This window comes from Capra hircus, chromosome 10 (assembly GCF_001704415.2).
Source record: "Capra hircus breed San Clemente chromosome 10, ASM170441v1, whole genome shotgun sequence".
NCBI lineage: Eukaryota > Metazoa > Chordata > Mammalia > Artiodactyla > Bovidae > Capra > Capra hircus.
The window spans coordinates 51,516,786-51,541,719 of NC_030817.1; the positions used below are offsets into that span (position 1 = coordinate 51,516,786).

The 24,934-nt window shown below is 36.8% G+C and overlaps 1 protein-coding gene across 1 annotated transcript in view; it reads right to left on the reverse strand.

Moving 5' to 3' along the window:
• Positions 1-24,934, reverse strand: part of ADAM10 (ADAM metallopeptidase domain 10) — a 136,778-nt gene that overhangs the window by 30,954 nt on the left and 80,890 nt on the right. Inside the window, exons 5-8 of the mRNA XM_018054271.1 lie at positions 22,153-22,253; positions 11,566-11,715; positions 7,648-7,740; positions 4,684-4,867 (exon numbers count right to left, since the gene is read on the reverse strand). Coding sequence (XP_017909760.1) covers positions 4,684-4,867; positions 7,648-7,740; positions 11,566-11,715; positions 22,153-22,253 — 528 coding nt within the window. The remainder of the gene's footprint in view (positions 1-4,683; positions 4,868-7,647; positions 7,741-11,565; positions 11,716-22,152; positions 22,254-24,934) is intronic.

Here is a 24,934-nt window from a genome sequence, read left to right on the forward strand (position 1 = left end):
TAACTGCTTTTGGTTTCAATAACTACTGCTTATCTGGAAAGTTTGCTATTTTTACAGACTAACAGCATATGTTAGAATAATTCAGTTATACAGAAAAAAATACAATACTATGTCTAACTTTATTAGTTGTGATTTAACTTTTTAAATACTGCAACAATTTTTGATATGCCAGAAACTCAATTAATGTTATAAATACCTACAGCTAAGTCATAACTCAAGTTCAGTAATTGCTTTACACTGTAAATTTAAAAGTTTACTACATACAGTCATCACTGAAAAATACAAATTATGAATAACAAAGATGGATGGATAACTCAAAGACCAACAAAGAAACAGAAACATTTTTCTATCTACAAGATAGTCTGAGGGCTAGTCACAGAATATCGGTCCTAAACTTGTTAAAACAATTCCCCAAAAGAAAAAAATTATAAAACCTACAAGGATAAATTTAATACTCTGAAATAATCCATAAATACAGTTTTGGTGTGAGCAGCCCTAAACATCTACAACAATAGTAGCATGCTGACCATTCAACATTAATCTGAGCAGTAATTCTGAAGCAGAAATTAGTATACTGCCAGACAGGTTCTAAACAAGAAAAACAGAAAAGAAGATCTCTACCAAATGAAATGTCCCCCAAAATGTTCTTCATAAATGGTGAGAGAAATACTCAGTGGTTCAGGACCGGCTCTGCAGATGAACTTCACAGTTGGCCTTCTTCAGTGACCTGGCAAACTGAGACTACGTTCACTGGGTTAACTGGTAACAGTAAGGTGGGTAACAGATGAGCAGAATATGCCTTAATAAAACAAAGACCCCCTCAAAAATCATGTTAGAAGGGTGTAGCAAATTAAGTACAAAAAAGGGCTATCTAATATAAAGAATTTACTCTGTGAAGGAACTGACATTTCAGTCTCTAATAAAAGGCTGCTACCTGCTTATCACAAAACTTTGCTTATAAACAGAGAAGTTTAATATTTCCAGTTTCTTATTCAAGACTAACTTTGTTTTGGAGACCAGACTCCTCCCTTTCTAGCACTCCCTTCTAAGTCCTGTATGATTTCACATGGAAGCCTCCAAGTTAGCCCAGTTTATGAGCTGTTCTATTTATTATGGAGTTAGGGCAGGAGGAACTGTTTTTCTCACTAAAAGGAAACTGAAGGCAGAACCCAACCACAATAAGAAATTTTAAGAAAACAAATAAAAAGTAACATAAAAAAAGACTGAAACATTATTGGAATGTTTCAGCTCTCATTGTTTTTTCCACCTTAACTGAGTCAATGAAGAGGACTACAGCTAGTAATTTGAGTAACTATCCTGTGAAAACTAACACAACAGTATCACAACAAAATTCTTTTCACTACTCTATATTTGAATAGTGAAACAGCTGCAGAATTAAATGAAATTAAGCTAAATAATATAATAGAAATTAATTAGGTCAAATAAAAATGAAAAAGGTTAAGAAAAGCAAGAGACCACCAGCTGAACAGATCAGCTATAAAATACTATTGCAAAAAATTAGGCTAAAACTAGCATTACTAAGATTTGCATACAGAAATATTAAGTCACAAAGGAAGGGCAAAGACGGAAGAAATTACAATGAAAAATAAACAAGCTGAAACAACATGATTTACCTGAATTTACAGAGACAGAACAGACAAGGACCCAGTACACTAGCTCCCAATCCAGAGCTCTTCTCTTTATCTCACGACAATTACCCAAAACGATGCCTAAATTCTAGTCAGACACGACTGAGCGACTTGGCATGCACGCATGACTCCTCTCTCTTAAGAAAGAAGGAAACAGATTCCATCTCTACTTAGATTCAGGAAACATTTCAACTTCTTCTTGGAAATGTCTTAGAGAGATAAAAGCAGGATGTTACATTATAATAGTACCGAGTGAAATAACTACCAAATGCACAAAACATGGAGCCAAAAGGTCCAGATTCTAGGTTCTTTGTGGTACTGGGTTGTAACCCAACTTTCCTCATCTGTATAATGGAGGAAATAACACCTATACATCACAAGGGAACTGAATTAATTAGTAAGAGCAAATACATAAAGTTGCTTATAAAAACAGAATGCAAACCAAATAAACTCAGTTCAGGTAGTCTAAGGGCAAAGGGAAATGAAGAAGAAAGCTGTCAGGGCAGGTATCCTATTTTAGAAAAAGTTGTGTCAAAGGAACAAAGACCCCTTCTCTTTCCCACTCTGGCCCCATTCTTCCGTCCCTGTCTAGCTGTTCCCCCAGAAGCGCCTAGAAACAGGCTTGTGAGAGTTGGAGCTGGGATTTTAACACAGATTAAAGGAAGAAGGCATCAGATGAAGAACAACAAAAATACAAGTAATGTGGCCTAGCATTCTCAAACCAGAACTCTACCTACTGTCACTTCAATAAAATAAACAGTACTTCATAAATTAAGTGGTCCAGATATCACAAACTAGACAGAAAAACTAACTGTCCCCCAAACCCTAGTTCAATCATGAGAAAAACATCAAACAGACTATGACAGAGGGACATCCAACAATATCCCTGACCAATACACCTCAAAACTGTCAAGGTCATAAAAAATAAGAAAAGTCTGAAAACTCATCACAGCTAGGAGGAGACTGAAGAGAAATGACAAGTGTATGGTTGTATCCTGGACAAGATCCTGGGATGGGAAAAGGACCTGACGAATAAGAAATCTGAATAAACTACGGGATGATTTTAGATAACAATAATGTACCCATTATTACAATAATGTAATCATTAATGTTAATAATAATGCACCATGCAATACTGGTTCATTAAGTGTAACAAGTATATCATACTAATGTAAGCTGTTATAAAACAGAAAGGAAGGGGAGATGAAACTCTATACTATTTGCTCAATTTTTTTATAAATTTAAAACTGTTCTAAATATATAGTTTTGTTTTTTTTTAAGTAGACATACAGATATCTGAATATTCAGAAAAACTTCACCAAGATCTCAGAGAACCACTACATTCTTACTGAACAACAGTTTGGAGTTGAAAATACAAAATGGCAGGAAGTTTTTAGTCTGAGATCATCTAATCATTTGCCCAGGACATTTTGTGAGCAAAAATATTAATATGCTGGTTTTCAAACTTTAGAATGTATCAGAATCACCTGGAGGGCTTCTTCAGACAAAGACTGATGGGCTCCACACTACCCGGAGTTTCTGATACAGTAGACCTGAGTGAGGCCCATAAATTTACATTCCTAACAAGTTCCCAGGTAATATGGATGCTGCTAGTCCATGGAGCACAGCTAAAGAAACACTATATTAACCACAATATATAAAGAAAAACAAAATGAATCCTCGAGTTTCTATAGTACCTACTGATGAATAAGGAGAAGGGATTATAAACATTGTGATAAAATTATCCAACTAATCTTTTTCCCAAGCAGGGAAAAAGAAATTTCAGCATATACAAGTTATAAAATATGTGAATTATCACAGGAAAGAGTGAAACATACAATCTGCTGACAATGCAAGTAACACAAAACCAGCACAGATCACTTTAAGGGACAAATATCCAAAAATACTGTATTATATAATACATGCAGCCTATGACATAAATATGTATTTTAATGACAGCAGGGCTTGAGTACACTTCAAACTGTGGCAGAGAAACAAAAGCTTTGGAACCTGTAAAAAGGATATTCACTGTAGGCTTTTAAAAAAGAGCAAAATATATAAGAGGAAAACTATAGTACTAAAGATGTTAAAATATGCATAAAAAATCAAAGGATAAATTAAGAATAGAAGAGCCTGTCCTACCCCATATGAAGTTGAAGTTGATTCTTTTAAAAAGATATGTCAGAAGGAGAAACTGCTGTTTACAGCTCAGAAGATGACAGACTACTGATCAAATCCTATATGGCAAATTTATATTCAAAGAGTTGGGGATTCTTTCTACTTATCTTTCACTTAATAAATCTGTATTTCTCTAAATAGGCTACTGAACCTATTATGCTGTAAATGATAGATCCCCATTGGACTGCAGTGGAAAGGAGATTATCCTCCTCCAGCTTTCTAAATGATAGTGGCTTTTCACGGCTAAGCAGACACCAGCAGAACGTGGGTCCATGCAGTCAAGCCAATGGAGCTAAGGATCCTGGGGCCTGCTCTCATCTCTTTTCAGGCAATACTTGACTTTTGTTAAAATAAAGGCTAGAAATAAAATGATGATAGTAAAGGTAGTCTCTTTTTCTTCCCACTTGCTGTTCTTGAGCAGGATTTCTCTGCATTTTATCTCACTGCAGAACAAAAGCAAGAACATAATTTTCCCTTGTTGACTCTAAGAACCTCTCCCCTACCCCCATCCCATTAATTAATTACATTAACTTTTGTGGAACAATTAGCATTCTGCTTTTCAGTTTCAGAAATAAGTACCACTTCTCCCCATAAAATTATTTATTTCAGCCACTGAATGTACAATACCAAATGTCAGGATATCTGCCTGTTAGTACTCATGTAGTTCATTTCAAAATAAAAAGCTGCTTCATCTATTTTTCCATTTACATTATGCTTATGAATTTTACCTAACTTGAACTGTACAAATGAAAATACTGTACGGGCATCACTTTCTCCTATACTTTGTAAAATTCAATCCATCATGAAACTGCTTTTCATTCCAAGTAGTAAGTCAAGACATATCTAGATAAACTACCTGAAGGTGCTCCAACCCACGCCAGACCAAGGACACCATCATCAAAATCTCGATCTGTGAAAACGTAGGCCAAACAGTAGTCATCATGATTCTGCTCAGAATTCAGCTCCAGAAACTTCTCCACACCAATATTTGGAAAACGGAATGGATTTGTAGGGTCCTTCTCATCAGCAGTTGTGTTGATCTAAAACCCACAAAACAATGATTTTAATAAGCAGCTAATGTTAGCAGAGCTTTAGTAGAAGTAGTATCCACTACTTAGTCAATTTTTTTTTTAAGTAGCCATAAGGATATCTGAAGAATTAGAAAAATTTGACCAAGCTGGACAATATACTTGGGGCCCAAGAAAGTTGGGGCTAAATTAATGCTTCTACAATTATTGCCACTTCCTCCACCCCATAGCTGATCAAAAAAAAAAATGGAAAGACAAGGTAGAGGAATTAAAACTGAGTATGTTACATTTCTGAGAAAATTTTCACCCCTTTCCTGAACACATGGGATGAAAAAACAAGTTCTGCTTTCAAAATTTCTAATAAGGAAGTACATTTTCTCAAATGTAATCATCTGATCAGTCTCCCTTAGTGCTGATCTCCTATATACGGTGATAAGTAAAGGATATAAAACCCTATATTTCACCTAATTAGCAGAACATAAAATGGATATTAAATCCAAGACTGTCAATTCAGCAGACAAATCATATTCCTGGTTCTACTTGCCTAGAAAATCATGAATCAAGCCCAACTAACTTCAAGTTGAATTTTTTTCCCTGTGTAATAATTTTTTTTTCTTTGCCCATTTGTTTCTCTATTTCAAGCTGAGTTCCTCCAGAATGTTTCCTTCAACACTTTATCTACTATCTACTCTTGGGGCAGCTTTTTCTTACACAACGTGAAAAATAATCAATTCTGATACCAAAATTCACCAAAACAAAATCTTTTATTTATGAGTCATTACGTCTTTTCAGAGACCTCTGCCTATCTTTTGAAGTCCTAGAACAATTTGGTTTTCTCCAAGTAAGAGAACTACATATAAGACAGTTGATAGGGAATAAAAAGGAATATATATGAGAATAAACGTTGTTTAGAAGGCAAATCTCAGTCTACTGAAAATATCAGTGATAAGGCAAGGCTATTACAGTCAATAAAACAAAAACTACAGGTCTTTTTATGATCCACATCTTTCAGTAAAATCAAGCGGTTTACAAACAGGATGGCAGAAACCCCTTGAGGGCAACTGCCCAAGGACAGATATGAGAATATTTGGTTTATCCATTAACAATTAATCAAAAACAATCAGTTATGGTCATATAACAACACACACACAAAAATCCCGAAACAAGAATACTAAGTATTGTAAGTAGCTCATGCTTAGAGACATGCTACATTGCTTTTCCCCACAAAACACAGAAATGAAATTCTGATACTTCTATAATAATGGCTATAAATAAAAACTGCATCTAAAATTTAGTTACCTATATTAAAAATGGGATGATGAATATTTAAATATGTGCTTACAAAATATAAATTTCAAGTTATTTAATGGGTCATAAACTTCAACTGATGAGATTTTAAACTGAAGTTTTAATCTTGATTACAGGCCAGAAAAACAACCAACTGCCACATTACCCTTTTATATACATGTGTTTCTTCATAATGCAAATTATTTTACTCAAAAAAATGTACCTTACTAAAACTTCTTAAGGTGTTCTCTATTTTTCACTATTTTGCATTTTATTCCTCTGTCTACTAAACAGCAATACTTATACCACTTATCATTTTTATTTGCTCATTTAAATGTTTACATCACTCTCAAAATACATGAAACCAACTGATTACGGTTCTTTATCTATCTACAAACCATATTTCACCTTAAGACTCAATGTAGTATTTAATCATGTCACTTTTAAAAGTAAAGACCACTTTCAGCTATTTAAAAAAATATATTACACATGTATACTAAAACTATAATCTAGTCAGCCATATTTTAAGAAATATAAAGAATTGTCTATGGGAAATTCCCTGGAGATCCATGGTCAAAACTCAGTGCTTTCACTGAGAGGGCTAGGGTTCAATCCCTGGCTGGGGAACTAAGATCCTGCAAGCTGCCTAGTGAGGCCAAAAATAAATAAATACATAACTTGAAAAAAATAAAAACCATTAAAATTTGTATTAAAAATAAAGAAGTTCTGTGGAAAGTATTTTTGTAAAATGATGACTTTTAAAACATGGGTTATCTAGCTTATAAACTCAGATTCCTAAAAGCTATATACTTTGAAAGAATTCATATTTAGAAAACATTTGAAACAGTCCAATTTTGTTAATAATTGAGTATTTACTTATTAACAATTTATAACATTAAAACTAAGAATCAGCATTTCTCAAAATGTAATTCTTTGGAGTCTCAGATGATGTTAATACAAAAAAGGCTAAATGAGCTTAGAAATGTATGTATTTCTCTCCCAAAGGATTTCTCAGAACGTGGAATACATTAATGTGCACTGTTAAATTTCAAGAGGAAATAGAATAAAGTGTTTCTCCAACTTCCAATTTTACGTAACCACTGTATCTATCCTTCCCTCCACTGGAGCATCAAATGGGACACATTCTAAAATATACTCTATAAAGAAAATCTACAGAAACTGGTGGAAATGTCAAGTACCGAATCTCTAGTTACTAGAGCACTTTATAACTAGTATGTTAATCAGACAAATAGAAAACAGTACTTTCTACCATACTTCTTCTACAGTTCAGATTAAAGCTCTACAGATTTCATTCTTAAATCATAAGTCCAGGTATCCCCTCTGTGTTCATGTACAACCCTAGAGTAAAGATAACCTGTATTAGTAAATACAATTTAAATTATTTAATGCATAAAGATGAAATAAAAAGCAAGTATTTTCATTTTGTAAACATGATCCTTATTGTTTCTCTTTTTTAATGTTAACTATTGAAATTCCTTACTTACTCTTATGCGTTTCACCATGAAACTGATGTTACGGATTCCAGAGAAGTCTGTTGTCTGGTAAATTGTATCAATTGCTTTAACATGACTGGATATCTGTTGATTTTTTAAAAAAAGAAAAACATTTTAGGGGCAATGTTGAAATGTGAAAAAGACTGCGAATTTCCATTTTCCAAATCAGAATTATTCATATTCTACCACATTCAAATTTTAAAATGTCAATATCATACACTAGATGAAAGGATGAAAAAGATCAGTGAGCTGGAACTGCGAAGAGAAACTGAATGACTCTCCAGACTTTTCTCTGGCCAAAACCAAACATGCACTCTTGCCTCAGTCATATAAAACTGTTTCCTCAATTTATCCTGCAATGTCATACTTCCATGGCTTTTCACATGCTGCTGCCTTATACCTAAGGTTTTACTCCTTAGACTCAATTCAAACATATTCTGTGAATATCTCCCTGTTAGTATCAGAGCACCCAGTCATTCTCTGACTCAGTCTTTCCACTGCTGCACTGGTACACATGCAGTAAGTTTTGTCCACCACTTACTATGTCGTAGGCACTGGGCTTCCCTAGTGACTCAGTGGTAAAGAACCCACTTGCCAATGCAAGAGACACAGATTTGGTCCCTAGGTTGGGAAGATCCCCTGGAGAAGGAAATGGCAACCCATTCCAGTATTCTTGCCTGGGAAATCCCATGGATGGAGGAGCCAGGCAGGCTATAGCCCATGGGGTTGAAAAAGCATCAAAGATGACTTAGCAACTAAATCACAACAAAGACTACTGTTTTAGGTGCTGGAGGTATAGTGGTAAACAAAACTGAGAAGGTCCCTATAAATTTAGAGAGATTTATTTTAGAGGGGGGAGAAAGGGAAGGAAGTAATACAAATATAAATAATACACATTTAGATTTTGCTAAAATTGAGAGAGACAAGCAGAGTGACAGAACACAGAAAGATCCTCTTTTTACCTAGCTGACTCCCAACTTAACTCTCTGGCTTCTAAATCACTATACATGAACCTTCCCATCTTCATTTACAAAAAGCACTCCTGCTACCACTTATGTTAAAATATGCATGAATATATAGTTTCAAAACTATTTTCAAAGAAATTATATAAACACAGAACAGCCAAGTAGAAGCATTAACAATTTAAAAACTAGCCCAGTTTGCCACACATTGATAAAGAACATCATAACACTGCTGGAAAAGTCCATTATAAATCTGTGCTACCTACACTCAGCTTGGTTTAGTGATCCCTTATCCAATTCTCTGTTCTTTCTCCACCCCAAACATTGGAGGTTCAAACATTTCTCCACAGATGACTAATTAGATATCTTAGTTTACTGAGAGTTCATCTTGAGTTCCTGCTTTTTTAACCTTCAAACTTTTCTGTCTTTATTCATTTCTATCTTCCTCAAATGGTTATCTCTTCCTTATGGAGTAACTTTCTTATATTCTTAACCCCAATCCTTACTGGATCTTCAAGAACATTGTCTTACATCAATTTTTCTTTTTCATATCTTACACTGCTTCTCTACTGGATCATTTTCCTCTTCTGACCAACTTCTCGTGTGTCCCCCTTTCACTCAAATATTCCATGTTATTCTTGTGAAGTGAAGTCGCTCAGTCATGTCTGACTCTTTGCGACCCCTTGGACTGTAACCTACCAGGCTCCTCCATCCATGGGATTTTCCAGGCAAGAGTACTGGAGTGGGTTGCCATTTCCTTACTCTTAAGCCACCATATTTCTGGTTTTGCATGTCTCTTGAAACTCTAACTGTTCCTGCCAACCAATTCCTTATTGTTCACAATGTTTTCACCCTCATAACTTTACTGAAAGCTCGCTTAAAGCATATCAACAATCTTCTGATAACTAAGTCAACTAATACTTATAATCATTCTTTCTTTTTTTCAGCATTCAGATCAGTCAGGCAGCTCAGTCGCTCAGGCATATCCAACTCTTTGTTACCCCATGGACTGCAGCACACCACGCTTCCCTGTCCATCATCAACTCCCAGATACTGCTCAAACTCATATCCATTGAGTTGGTGATGCCATCCAACCATCCAATGCCAGGCTTCCCTGCCCTTCACTATCTCCTGAAGCCTGCTCAAACTCATGTCCATTTAATCAGTGATGCCATCCAACCATCTCATCTTCTGTCGTCCCCTTCTCTTCCTGCCTTCAAACTTTCCCAGCATCAGGGTCTTTTTCACTGAGGTATAATCGACAAATTAAACATAAGATATTTAAAGTGTACATCATGACAATTTAACAAACACACACATTGGGAAAGGATCCCTCCCATCAAGTTAATTAACACATTGAAGTCATTCTCTCTGATATCTCCAAATATGAGAATACTGGCTATGCATTTAATTTGAAACTTTTCTTATTCCTTGATTGATCCTACTTTATCTCCTACCTCTTTAACTATTACATTTTAGCCCATAGTTTTCTCCTCCTCATCCTATTCACTATAAAGAGATTTTATCTCCCAGTTCCTTCCCTTTTGATTTCATTCTCTCCCTTTCATTCTCTTTCCTTGTTTTAACTATCTCTTAAACCCTTAAACTCCATGCAGAAAGCTCAAGGCTAACCACTCCCATGCTCCAATTCTATATTTTCAATACCCTAAAGGGACAATCATGTACATGGGTTTTTAAAACATGTCTAAAATTAAGTTCATTACCACCAACAAAACAAGTTCACCATTTGTACTAATGACACCTCCACCATCTCAGTCTCAAATCCCTGGACTCAAAACACATTAATCAAACTCAATGGATACCTTCAAAATGAAGGATATTTTGAAGAGTATCTCCAAAACATTTATACTTTAATAAGGGTTTTTCCAGTAGTCATGTATGGATGTGAGAGCTGGACTATAAAGAAAGCTGAGCACCGAAGAACTGATGCTTTTGAACTGTGGTGTTGGAGAAGACTCTTGAGAGTCCCTTGGACTGCAAGGAGATCCAATCAGTCCATCCTAAAGGAAATCAGTCCTAGGTGTTCATTGGAAGGACTGATGTTGAAGCTGAAACTCCAATACTTTGGCCACCTGGTGCGAAGAGCTGACTCATCTGAAAAGACCCTGATGCTGGGAAAGACTGAAGGCAGGAGAAGGGGACGATAGAGGATGAGATGGTTGGATGGCATCACAACTCAATGGACGTGAGTTTGAGTAAACTCTGGGAGTTGGTGATGGACAGGGAGGCCTGGCATGCTGCATGCAGTCCATGGGGTTGCAAAGAGTCGGACACGACTGAGCGACTGACCTGAACTAAACTGAAGGGTTGAAAAGATACAAATGCAGATAATAGTGTAACTATAGAGTGGGCTTCTCAGACAGTAAAGAATCTGTCTGCAATGTGGGAGGACCTGGGTTCTAACCCTAGGTGGGGAAGATCCCTCGGAGGAGGGCATGGCAACCCACTCCAGTATACTTGCCTGGAGAATCCCCATGGACAGAGCAGCCTAGTGGGCTACAGTCCATGGGGTCTCAAAAAATCAGACACAACTGAGCAACTAAGCACACAGCACACAGAGTGCTAAGTATAATGAGAATACAGAATAGAAATTAAATACTCTTATTAGGATTCTTCTACCTTTCTCTCCTTTAAGACCACAAATGATAATCTAACCCTCTTTTCAAAGCTAAGCTCCAGTGCCAGCATCTTTTTCATGGAATCATTTTCTTAAATCTCTCTTTCGAATGACACTAAAATATCCTAACTGGTCTTTCAGTTGTTTGTGTTCTTATCTTACATATTTTATCACATCACAACTGAAAATACATACTCTTTACTTTTCCAAAATGAGATATGCACTAACTTTAACTTTTAGAGGAAAATATAGGTATAATGAAACAATATGAGAATATCAAAACTAAGATAGTAGCAAAATTATAGATACCTGGGCAATCACAGCTTCTCGTGTTCCGTAATATTTAAAGAACAGGTGATCAGTCTGAATATAAAGCTGACAAGTATTTTTTTCAGCTACAGTTGTACGTTTTTTCCTCAGGAGTTCTGGACCATTAATAGCATGTTCTTCTTGAGGTGTCTATATGTCAAAAGAGTTATTTCTGATCATTAGCATGTTTCACTATCATAATTTATATAATCAATGATATACATTTTAAACAACTTCATTTTCTATTTTATTATTATTTCCTCACACTGTTAAAAATTTCTAAACACCATTTCCAGTCTCATAACATTCTACTGTATAGATGACTTATTTATTCAAACAATTCTTTAACTTTGAAACATTTTCAAAACATACCATTTAATATGTAATCATGCGTGTGTGTGTGTGTGTGTGTGTGTGTGTGTATACACATACACATAAAGCAAGTCTTACAGCAGTCTATAATACTTTGACATCTTCCTCTACCAATCTATCACCCGGCTGTGTCAAATTTAACATCTAAGTACTTAGGGCATCTGCCCACATTACCTCTAGTCCATCACATTAGCCCAAGCCACCATCACTTACTACCTAGAGCATTGCACTGAAAGTGATGGAATTCCATCTCTGTCCATGGCTGACCTTCAATCTGATCTTTAAACTGCAATCTTTTCAAAACACGATTTTGAAAATATTACCCATCTGCATCTGTATTTTAATGACTTCCTATCACTCTAAGAATAAAATCATAAACCCTTTATACGCACCACCTAGTCAACACTACAGACTCTGTTTACCTCTTCAGTTTTGTCTCATTTCATATTACTTCACAGAGAGACCTTACAGCACTACCCAACTCTAGCTCTCTCTGCTACAGCTAAACAGAACTTCTTTCCAATCCTGCAACACATCATCTGTATCCCTTCACAGTATTTTGCGCATGGTGATACTGCCTTCCCTGATCTAGTCAACTTCTTTCTTCAGACTTAGCAAAGGTTAAATCACCCATTTTACACCTCATAGAACCATGGACCCATGTCCGTCACAGTTAATCATGTGGTTATTTATTTTCTGTGCCCAGTCCACCATCATTACTTCAACCACTAGAATATGAGTTATGGAAAGAAGAAACTATCTCTGCGTTTGCTTCCTACTATACTGCTAGCTGGCAACACACACTTCACAGGCAAATGGGAGACACTCAATAAGTATTTGTTTAAAGAAATAACACTGCTATTGAATCTAAAGATTTAAATATTTGCTGACATCTAAAAGCACCATGTTAAGTGAACTGTAATGACAGTAATAGAGAATTCAACTTAAATTTTAAGCCACAATTCCAAATTTACACTCACATTTTATAATTTCCTTCTCCCTTGACAACTCCATGTTTGTTCTCTTAGTTACTGTCTTCATTGTACTTTTATCTATTTTCACTCAGTACATCATTCTAGGATGGCAGTTACTGTTTCAGCACATTCCATTGTCTTCTGGTTTCAACTGTTTCCAATGAGAAACGAGCTGTCATTTTTACTGCTGCTGCTTTGAAGGTGACTGGACTTTTTACTGGTTGTTTTTAAGAGTGTATCTTCGGTCTTCAGGCTTTTCTAATACTGTGTAAAGTATAATTTTCTTCATGAAAGATCTGTCCTGCACTAACAACAGGGTCTACTACATTTGTTGTTTGATTTTCTCTGTCCTATGCGGGAAATTCTCAGCCACCATGTCTCTATTTCACTCTCAGGCTTTCTCCTTCTGAGATATCAATTATATATATATATATATATATATATATATATATATATACTTCAGACCTTTCTGATGTTTCACTATGTCTCTAAAACTCATTTCTGTGTTTTCTACCCATTTGTTTCTAAGCGGTTTACTCTTTTTCTTAGGACATACTATCCAGGTCTAAGTTCATCAAATTCTTAGTTTCTGCTGTTATATTTTTCAGTTCTAGAATTTCCATTAGGATCTTCTGTTCACTTCCAATTTTCTGCTGAAATTTTTAATTTTGTTTTTATGCACTTGAACATACTATAAAGTCTGTATCTATGTCTGATCATTTCATTATTCAGATACCTTTAGGCTGTTAACATGTCTGACACCTCAGCTAAACCTTTTTGAGGGTGTACACCTGTCGTTTATCTTTCTTTTTAAATTTCTATTTCTTATATTTTGGCCATGCCATACCATGAGGCATGTGGGATCTTTGACCAGGGATCAAAACCATCCTCCCTGTAGTGTCTTAACCACTAGACCACCAAGAGAGACCCGGTCATTTAATCCTGAATGACTAACGTTTGATAAATAATTTTTTCCCTCTCTTCTACCATGTTGTCTCATTTGTTAATATGCTGATTATTTTGAACTCAGGGCTGGACAATGTACATGGAAAATCAGAGACATAATCTGAGGCTTCAAGTAATGATATCTTTCTCTAGATCTATCAATATTTTCACCTCTGGCAAGCAATGAGGCTCAGTGCATTAGTAATCCTCCATTACCTTAATTCAGTCAGAGATTAAGAAGATGTGGTGAGAAACTCTAACCCCTGTGAGGGGAGGTAGAACACTTTCTGATTCACTTTTACTTCTAGAGAGCAGCCCTTCCTTCAGTCACGATCCCAACATAAAGTCCCTAAACAGTACTTTTATCATTAGCCTCAAGAACCTGGAGACTTCTACCCAGGAACTGGAAGATATAGCTAGAGAAAAGGTAGCCCAAAGCGTCAGGGTCACTTTCCTAAGTGCCCTTTTTCTCCCCAAAGATCTGTCCCCACACTTCTTCAGAGCCCTGTTATTTCTCTAATGCCTTGAAACAGACACACACATATGCAGATACAAATATAAATAAATACTTTTTTTAATATTCATATTTTGAGGTCAGGTTGGTTTATTAGCTGTTCTAAGCAGGAGGACTACTTCTCTATTTTTGGAAACAATTCTTTGTCAATGTCATGTATTGTTAACATAGTCTCAGAGTTCATAACTGTCTTCACTGTAAGGTGTCCTTCACTCTTAATTTTCATATAGTGAAATATACTAATTTTTAGTAGTCAACGATTTCATGCCTTATTAAAGAGTTTCTCTATTTCAAAATACAAAATATTTTTTAATATCTTCTTTTGTCAAGTGTCTTTTCAAATGCTTTTGCCCATTTTCTATTTATTTTTTTTAATGCTTTTGCCCATTTTTTAATTGAGGTTTATGTGTTTCTTTTTAATTGAGTTCTTGGGCTTCCCCTGAGGCTCAGATGGTAAAGAATCTGCCTGCAATGCAAAAGACCTGGGTTCAATCCCTGGGTTGGGAAGATCTCCTGGAGAAGGGAAAGGACCCACTCCAGTATTCTGGCCTGGAGAATTCCATGGACTATATAGTCCATGTGGTTGCAAAGAATCGGACATGACTGTCACTTTCACTTTAAGCGTTCTTATTATATTCTGGAGAGGCCTTCTGTTATTTATACGTACTGTTGACATTTTGCTCACAGTCTGTGGCTTCTTTTTTACATTTTCTTAACTATATCTAATGAGAAGTTCTTAATTTAACAGAGTCAAACTTGTAATTTTGGGTGGGGAGGATGGGAGGCAGGCTATTTTTGTGTCCTAAGAAACTGTTTTCTATTTCAAAGTTACAAAAATTTCTACGCTTCAATCTAGAAATTTATGTTTTACCTTTATGCAGATTTATTATCAATTTTGTATAAGGTATAATGGTATAAACAGGCTTCCCAGGTGGCTCAGTGGGTAAAGAATCCACCAGGAGACACAGGCAGATGAGAGTTCAGTCCCCGGGTTGGTAAGATCCCCTGAAGGAGGAAATGGCAACCAACTCCAGTATTCTTGCCTGAAGAATCCCACAGAGGAGCCTGGTGGCCTAGAGTCCATAGGGTCACAGAGTCAGAAGCAACTAAAGCGCCCAAGCACACAGCACATAACAGTATAAGTGGAGGTTCTTTTTTTTTTTTACAGTACTATTTGTCAGACCTTCCCTGATAGCTCAATCGGTAAAGAATCCGCCTGCAATGCAGAGGACGCCGATTTGTTTCCTGGATCAGGAAGATCTGCTGGAGAAGGGAAAGGCTACCCACTCCAGTATTATTGGGCTTCTTTTGTGGCTCAGTTGGTAAAAAATCCACCTGTAATACAGGAGAACTGGGTTCGATCCCTGGGTTGGGAAGATCCCCTGGAGAAGGGAAAGGCTACCCACTCCAGTATTCATGCCTGGAGAATTTCATAGCCTGTATAGTCCATGGGGTTGCAAAGAGTCACATACAACTGAGTGACTTTCACTTTTCCTTTCATTTGTCAGACCACTCTTCTGTCCTTTAACTTACTTTTGGACTTTTCTGAAATTTAACAGACCATTTGGATATGGACTCTCTATTCCATTCCATAACCTGTAATAAAGCTATCCTAAGGTCAGGATGATACCATCCTGATGACTGCAGCTTTATAGTTAAGTCTCAAATACAGGAAGTATAAGTCCTCTGGCTTTTGTTCTTTCTTGAAAATTCTTTTGGCTGTTCTAGGTCCTTTACATTTCCACATAACTTTGAAAATCTATTTGTTCATTATTAGCTAAATCCTCACAGGGGGACTATAACTGATTCTTTCATTATAATCACTGTTCTCGTCTCTTTGTTTTCAGTAATTTTTAAACATATTAGTAATAGTTATTTTAAAGTCCTTGTATGCTAATACGTGTAATTTCTAGTCTGCTTCTATCTGGTTGTTTTTTTTATCCTGATCATGGATCACATATTTCAACTTCTTGAGCTTCCTGTCATCCAGCAATGTTTTCTGAACGTCTTACATTCTAAATGTGACATCACTGAGTATCTACATTCAGTGTCCTTTTTTAACAAGCACTACTGAGCATCGTTCTAATCAGTTCAATTCAGTTTAGTCTCTCAGTTGTGTCTGACGCTTTGTGACACCATGGACTGCAGCACGCCAGGCCTCCCTGTCCATCACCAACTCCCAGAGTTTACTCAAACTCATGTCCACTGAGTCTGTGGTGCCATCCAACCGTCTGATCCTCTGTCATCCCTTCTCCTTCCACCTTCAATCGTTCCCAGCATCAGGGTTATCTCCAGTGAAATAAATCTTCGCATCAGATGCCCAAAGTATTGGAGTTTCAGCTTCAGCATCAGTCCTTCCAATGAACATTCAGGACTGATTTCCTTTATGATTGACTGGTTCGATCTCCTTGCAGTCCAAGGGACCCTCAAGAGTCTTCCCCAACACCACAGTTCAAAAGCATCAATTCTTTGGCACTCAGCTTTCTTTTTAGTCCAACTCTCACATCCATAAATAACTACTGGAAAAAACATAGTTTTGGCTACAAAGACCTCTGTTGGCAAAGTAATGTCTCTGCTTTTTAATATGCTGTCTAGGGTGGTCACAGCTTTGCTTCCAAGGAGTAAGCATTTTTTAATTTCACGGCTGCAGTCATCATCTGCAGTGATTCTGGAGCCCAAAAAATGAAGTCTCTCACTGTCTCCAATGGGACCGGATGCCGTTTTTTGAATGTTGAGTTTTAAGCCAACTTTTCCCCTCTTCTCTTTCACTTTCATCAAGAGGCTCTTTAGTTCCTCTTCACTTTCTGCCATAAGAGTGGTGTCATCTGCATATCTGAGGTGACTGATATTTCTCCTGGCAGTCTTGATTCCAGCTTGTGCTTCTTCCAGCCCAGTATTTCTCATGATGTACTCTGCATATAAGTTAAATAAGCAGGGTGACAACATACAGCCTTGACGTACTCCTTTCCTGATTTGGAACCAGTCTGTTGTTCCATGTCCAGTTCTAACTGTTGCTTCCTGACCTGCATACAGATGTCTCAAGAGGCAGGTCAGGTGGTCTGGTATTCCCATCTCTCTCAGAATTTTCCACAGTTTGTAGTGATCCACACAGTCAAAGGCTTGGGCATAGTCAATAAAGCAGAAATAGATGTTTTTCTGGAACTCTCTTGCTTTTTCGATGATCCAGTGGATGTTGGCAATTTGATCTCTGGTTCCTTTGCCTTTTCTGAAACCAGCTTGAACATCAGGAAGTTCACGGTTCATGTATTGCTAAAGCCTGGCTTGGAGAATTTTGAGCATTACTTTACTAGTGTGTGAGATGAGTACAACTGTGCAGTAGTTTGAGCATTTTTTGGCATTGCTTTTCTTAGGGACTGGAATGAAAACTGACCTTTTCCAGTCCTGTGGCCACTGCTGAGTTTTCCAAATTTGCTGGCATATTGAGTGCAACACTTTCACAGCATCATCTTTCAGGATTTTAAATAGCTCCACTGGAATACCGTCACCTCCACTAGCTTTGTTCATAGTGATGCTTTCTAAGGCCCACTTGACCTCACATTCCAGGATGTCTGGCTCTAGGTGAATGATCACAGCATCGTGATTATATGGGTCGTGAAGATCTTTTCTGTACAGTTCTTCTGTGTATTCTTGTCACCTCTTCTTAATATCTTCTGCTTCTATTAGGCCCATACCATTTCTGTCCTTTATTGAGTCCATCTTTGGATGAAATGTTCCTTGGTATCTCTAATTCTCTTGAAGAGATCTCTAGTCTTTCCCATTCTATTGTTTTCCTCTATTTCTTTGCACTGATCACTGAGGAAGGTTTTCTTCTCTCTCCTTGCTATTCTTTGGAACTCTGCATTCAAATGGGTATATCTTTCCTTTTCTCCTTTGCTTGTCACTTTTCATCTTTTCACAGCTATTTGTAAGGCCTCCTCAAACAGCCATTTTGCTTTTTTGCATGTCTTTTTCTTGGGGATGGTCTTGCTCCCCTGTCTCCTGTATAATGTCACGAACCTCTGCCCATAGTTCTTCTATCTATCAGATCTAAGCAGTCTACAGATCCATCTACTCTTTCTATTAGATCTAACCCCTTGAATCTATTTCTCACTTCTACTGAATAATCGTAAGGGATTTTATTTATGTCATACCTGAATGATCTAGTGGTTTTCCCTACTTTCTTTAATTTCAGTCTGAATTTGGCAATAAGGAGTTCATGATTTGAGCCACAGTCAGCTCCTGGTCTTGTTTTTGCTGACTGTATAGAGCTTCTCTATCTTTGGCTGCAAAGAATATAATCAATCTGATTTTGGTATTGACCATCTGGTGATGTCCATATGCAGAGTCTTCTCTTGTGTTGTTGGAAAAGGGTGTTTGCTATGACCAGTGTGTTCTCTTGGCAAAACTCTATTAGCCTTTGCCTTGCACCTCATTCTGTACTTCAAGGCCAAATTTGCCTGTTACTCCAGGTGTTTCTTGACTTCCTACTTTTGCATTTCAGTCCCCTATAATGAAAAGGACATCTTTTTTGGCTGTTAGTTCCAGAAGGTCTTGTAGGTCTTCACAGAACCATTCAACTTCAGCTTCTTCAGCATTACTGGTCAAGGCGTAGACTTGGATTACCATTATATTGAATGGTTTGCCTCGGAAATGAACAGAGATCATTCTGTCATTTTTGAGATTGCCTCCAAGTACTGCATTTCAAATTCTTTTGTTGACTATGATGACTTCTCCATTTCTTTGAAGGGATTCTTGCCCACAGTAGTAGATATAATGGTCATCTGAGTTAAATTCATCCATTCCAGTCCATTTTAGTTTGCTGATTCCTAGAATGTCAACATTCACTCTTGCCATCCCGTTTGACCACTTCCAATTTGCCTTGATTCATGGACATAACATTCCAGGTTCCTATGCAATATTGCTCTTTATAGCATCGGACTTTGCTTCTATCACCAGTCACATCTACAAATGAGTGTTGTTTTTGCTTTAACTCCGTGTCTTCATTTTTTCTGGAGTTATTTCTCCACTGATCTCCAGTAACGTATTGGGTACCTACCAACCTGGGGAGTTCATCTTTCAGTGTCCTATCTTTTTGCCTTTTCATACCGTTCATGGGGTTCTCAAGGCAAGAATACTGAAGTGGTTTGCCATTCCCTTCTCCAGTGAAAAGATAGGTGGCTAATTTACTTGAAAAGCACTTTGATCTTTCTGAAGCTTGGTTTTTCAGCTTAGTTAGGACAAGTCTGGAGTAGTCCTTTAGACTAGGGTGAGATTAGCCTATTCCAAGCGTGGGCTGGAACCTCTACCAAGTACAATTTTTGATAGGTGTTTAGTTCATAGATTGCTCAGTAGTTTTTCTTTCTCGGGTAGTTTTCTCATAGAATCTCACCCTGTATGTGCATAGGATGGAATCCAGCTAAGATTCAAGGTGACCACTGTGCAGATATCTAGAGCTTTTTATCAGCTTAGCTGCCTCGTCCTCCCAGGTACTATGTCCATAAATCCAGATACCTCAGCCTTTCTGAATCTTAACCTATCTCTTCAACTCTGCAAGAGTGCTATGCATTTCGTACTCTTCTTGAAGTGCCCTTCATTGTGCCATTCCTGAAATTTTGCCTCCAGTCAAAAAGTCATAGAAATCAGAGATATTTATTTCTCCTTTCTCAGGGATGTCAATCCTGCATTGCCTGTTGGCCAATATTTGAAAATAATTGGGGCTTTTTTTTTGGTTTTTGTTTTTCCAGTTGTTTTTTGCAGAATGGCTAGTGGGATGCCAGTCACTTTAGCATAACTAGAAAGGGAAATTTCCACCCACTTGTTCTACTAACAGTTTCAAAGTTTTTGTTTCAGACATGCGGTACTTACCGAATTTTGTTTTAAATATAATATGAGGTAAATATACAACTTCTTTTTTTCTCCAAATGGATAAACATTTTTTTGGCTCCATTTATTCAACAGTCTCTATTTTCCCTTTGAGATTTTATATCTACCACATAACAAAGTTTCATATCTGTATGGATCTGTTCCTGGGCAATTAATTTTATCCCTCTGGTCAATCTGTTCGTCCCTATGCTAAAAGTACTCTCTCAGTTACTTTAGTAAGTCTTAATATCTTCCAGGGTAAATCTTTTTCTTGTTCACCATCTTTAGATGGGCCTTATTTCTTCTTAGCCTTCACTTTTTCTTCAAACATTTTAGATCCATCAAGTGCTATGAATAATCATGTTGTAATTTACACAGAATTGCACTGACTCAATAAAGCAAATGAGGAAAATTAATGTTTTTCTATTAGTTTATCAGTTCCATTAATGGAACTGATGGAGTGTATCTCTCCATAATAAAATCAGTCACCTGTAACATTTCTTATAAAGTTTTATAATTTTCCTTATATAGGTCTTTCTTTGTTACATTAACTCTTTGATAGATGATATTCTTGACACTATTTTTAATGATGTCCACTCTTGCATTACATTTTTGGTGGTCTACTGCTAATATAAAAAATATATATAACCTTCTTCTGTATATTAATGTTATATCTAGCCACTGATAAACTCTATTATACCTACTCATCTATGGTTTCTGCCTATCTATCCACATTGTCAACACCTCAATACAAGTGACTATCATTTCCCAACTGAATAATTGTAACAACTTCTAATTAGTCTCCCAGTCTCTAGTTTTTCACTCCTAGCCTGAAGCTAAGAATTCTTTACTGGTACTGCTATCTCTCTGGCCTTGTATACACTGTTCCTTCTCTTTCCATCTCTTCACGGTCAATCTAACTTCTCCTTATTCTTTTAGTTTCTGATTATTGTCCTCAAACACTTTTGAGGCTAGGTTAACTAGTCTTTTTGTGGGTAGAATACCACCCACAAGTATTAACTCTTACCTTAATTCTGTATTTCTTACTACCTTCAATTTTTCTGTGTCTCCAATTAAACCATAAACTTTGTGAGGATAAGCCTTCATCTTAATTTCCACATATTTCCAGAACCTGCCACAGATATTCTAATATATGGGAGATCAACAGAAAATTGTTCAGTGAATATAAGAATAAAATCTCACTTAGACTTGAAAGACCCATTTGAAATGGTATAATCTTATGCCATGCTGCAGATTAAGAAACATACAAATTTGCATTTGTGACTCAAGAAATGTTAATCTACCCTACTACTTTTAGAAAGTATGTTCAAAATACATGATAAATGTTTTAACTATAAAAACAAAACTTTAAAAAGTTTAAACTTGTGTTTTAAATAACTACAAAACTATCACCTATGAATAAAATAAAATCAAAAAAGAATCAAAGGTCAATAGTCAACAACAGAAAACCTTACAATTAAAATGTTAAAAGCACTGTGATTTTTATTAGGGTAACTAACCATCTGAGTTTGCTTAGACACATGATTTTCAATGGTAAAATGAAGATGTCCCAGGCAAACCTGGGGAAGTTGGTCACCCTAATTTTCATACTAATACAAACACTGACATTTATATGAAACACATGTTTAGACTGAATACTTTTAATTTTACGATAAATCATGTAAGAGAATATTTTGGACATGTTATGATTTGGGGGTCATGCAGACTGTATTCAAATCTCAGCATCACATTTTTTTATTATAAGCAAGTTATCTGGCCTCTTTGAGCATTAAGAAATATAAATATTTCCTGACAATAGTATAAATATTTTAGAAATCCTAGAACACACATCTTAAATGCAGAAACACACGCACAATTTCACTTTCATTTCTCACACACAAACTTGTAATAAAATCTTACCTGTATTACTTCTTCTACACCAGTCATCTGGTATTTCCTCATTCTTTCAAACACTGAATGATCTGCACAACCCCCCTGTGGACCATATTTATGGGGATACTCTAAAACACAAAGAAGAAATGCTATTACTGTCACATGTTAAGATATGACAAATTATCTTATAAACAAAAATGTAACCGTCATAATTCATGAAAGCCAAAATGCTTATTGAGCACCAGTGGGAAAGGCATTATGCTAGGTATTCTAATTTTAAAATATGACAAGTGAGGACTTCCCTGGTGGTCCAATGGTTAAGAATTCATGCTTCCAATGCAGGAGGTCCAGGTTTGATTCCTGGTCAGGGAATTAGAACCCACAACTAAGAGTTCAAATGCTGCAACCAAAGATCCCACATGCCACACCTAAGACCTGGCATAGCCAAATAAATAAATAAACTTCTTTTTAAAAAAAGTTTGGCAGGTTCCGAAGTTCTCCTTCAACATCACTGGTCTCTAGGCTTTTTTCATATAAATGATTTGTGAGTTCTAAAAAAGAATAATAATCATTCTTTATTCTGGGTTTAAATTTCCAAACCTTGCCCACTTCAGATAAATAGAGCATTTTAAGACTGCAATTTACTTCATTTTGTAATTTATAACTTTCCTGTCAAACACATTAAATTTCTTATTCTGCAAATATATAAAACTACTTCAATCTGAACTAGTTAGGCTAATACAATATTTATTTGTTTGAATTCCTTCAATGAATACCAACTAGCCTTAAAGGAAAGTAATGTAGAAACATGCTCCACGGCATGGTAAAAGTAGACTTGAGTTTAAACTTCTTCAATGTATAATTCAAGTGAATGCTTTACAAAGCAGTAACTATTTTATCATCATTTGTTTTCCCTTTCTAATTAAACAGTGATTAATTTTGCTTTAACTGAATTATTTCTATTTACAGACAGCTGTTCAATTTAGTGTAGTCGTTTAAAAGTTTATTCCACTCTCTCAGTTCACATACTTCTCCCTTGTTAAGGTTCACCTCAGTTCATGAACATATTTTATAACTCAATCTAGTACCCGTAATTAAGAGAAGTGTCAAAATAAAATACCAAGACATGGGTGAGAGGGGAAGCACTAAAATATCTGTAAGTAGCTATAGTTATAATACATAGAATTAGAATTAAAAACACTTTCTTGAGTAAATCTAGAACCTAAAGTGGACACTAGTGACCTATTCCATAAGAAATACTAATTAAATATTACAATATAAATCTAAACTGGCTGGTAGGAGGCAGGGGTTAAGGTCAACCTATCTACACTGATATAGTAGCTATAATTTAAACCTTAGTTTTTACCAGAGGTCAAGACTGCAACAGCTGTAAATTCCCACCAATAAATGTGGAAGAAATGATAGACTTAAAAATTTACCATTCTGCAACTCCATATGCATAAGCTGATATAGGCAAGGATCACCCATTCCCAGGTGGCACCAGTGCTAAAGAATCTGCCTGCCAATACAGGAGATGAAGGAGACCTGGGTTTGATCCCTGGGTCAGGAAGATCCCCTGGAGGAGGGCATGGCAACCCACTCCATATTCTTGCCCGGGAAATCCCATGGACAGAGTAGCCTGGCGGGCTACAGTCCACGGGTTGCAAAGAGTTGGACATGATTGAAGCAACTTAGCATTCAGTTCAGTTCAGTTCAGTCACTCAGTCATGTCCAACTCTTTGCGACCCCATGAATCGCAGCACGCCAGGCCTCCCTATCCATCACCAACTCCTGGAGTTCACTCAGACTCACGTCCATCGAGTCAGTGATGCCATCCAGCCATCTCATCCTCTGTCGTCCCCTTCTCCTCCTGCCCCCAGTCCTTCCCAGCATCAGAGTCTTTTCCAATGAGTCAACTCTTCGCATGAGGTGGCCAAAGTACTGGAGTTTCAGCTTTAGGATCATTCCTTCCAAAGAAATCCCAGGGTTGATCTCCTTCATAACGGACTGGTTGGATCTCCTTGCAGTCCAAGGGACTCTCAAGAGTCTTCTCCAACATCACAATTCAAAAGCATCAATTCTTTGGTCCTCTGCTTTCTTCACAGTCCAACTCTCACATCCATACATGACCACTGGAAAAACCATAGCCTTGACTGGACGGAGTTGGCAAAGTAATGTCTCTGTTTTTTAACATGCTATCTAGGTTGGTCATAACTTTCCTTCCAAGGAGTAAGCATCTTTTAATTTCATGGCTGCAATCACCATCTGCAGTGATTTTGGAGCCCTAAAGCCATTAGGTCAAATGTACAATAATAGGATATTCAAAGTTCCTGAAAGTATCACCTCATAGGTGGTGGTTTAGTCATTAAGTTGTGTCTGACTCTTGTGACCCAGACTGTAGCCCCCCTGGCTCCTCCATCCCTGGGATTTCCCAGACAAGAATACTGGAGTGGGTAGTCATTTCTTTCTCGAGGGGACATTCCCAACCCAGGGATTGAACCTGTGTCTCCTGCACTGCAGGCGAATCTGAATGGCTGGAAACAGACAAACGGAGAACGGCAAGAGTAAAATTGGCACCAACTACAGTAGCCTAGATTCCTGAGTCATTTCTTGAAAAAAAGCTGACTGATGATGAATATTCACATTAAACTGTTACAATAGTGAGAAATGAGGTTTCAGTGCATTTTGTCATTTAATTTGGGACTGTCTGGTACTGCAAGCCGCATTATCTTATACACAGTAAAAAGTTTTGTTAAGGAGAATAGAAGAACTCATTCTATATCTGAGCTGCACTGGCATTTAGCAAAGT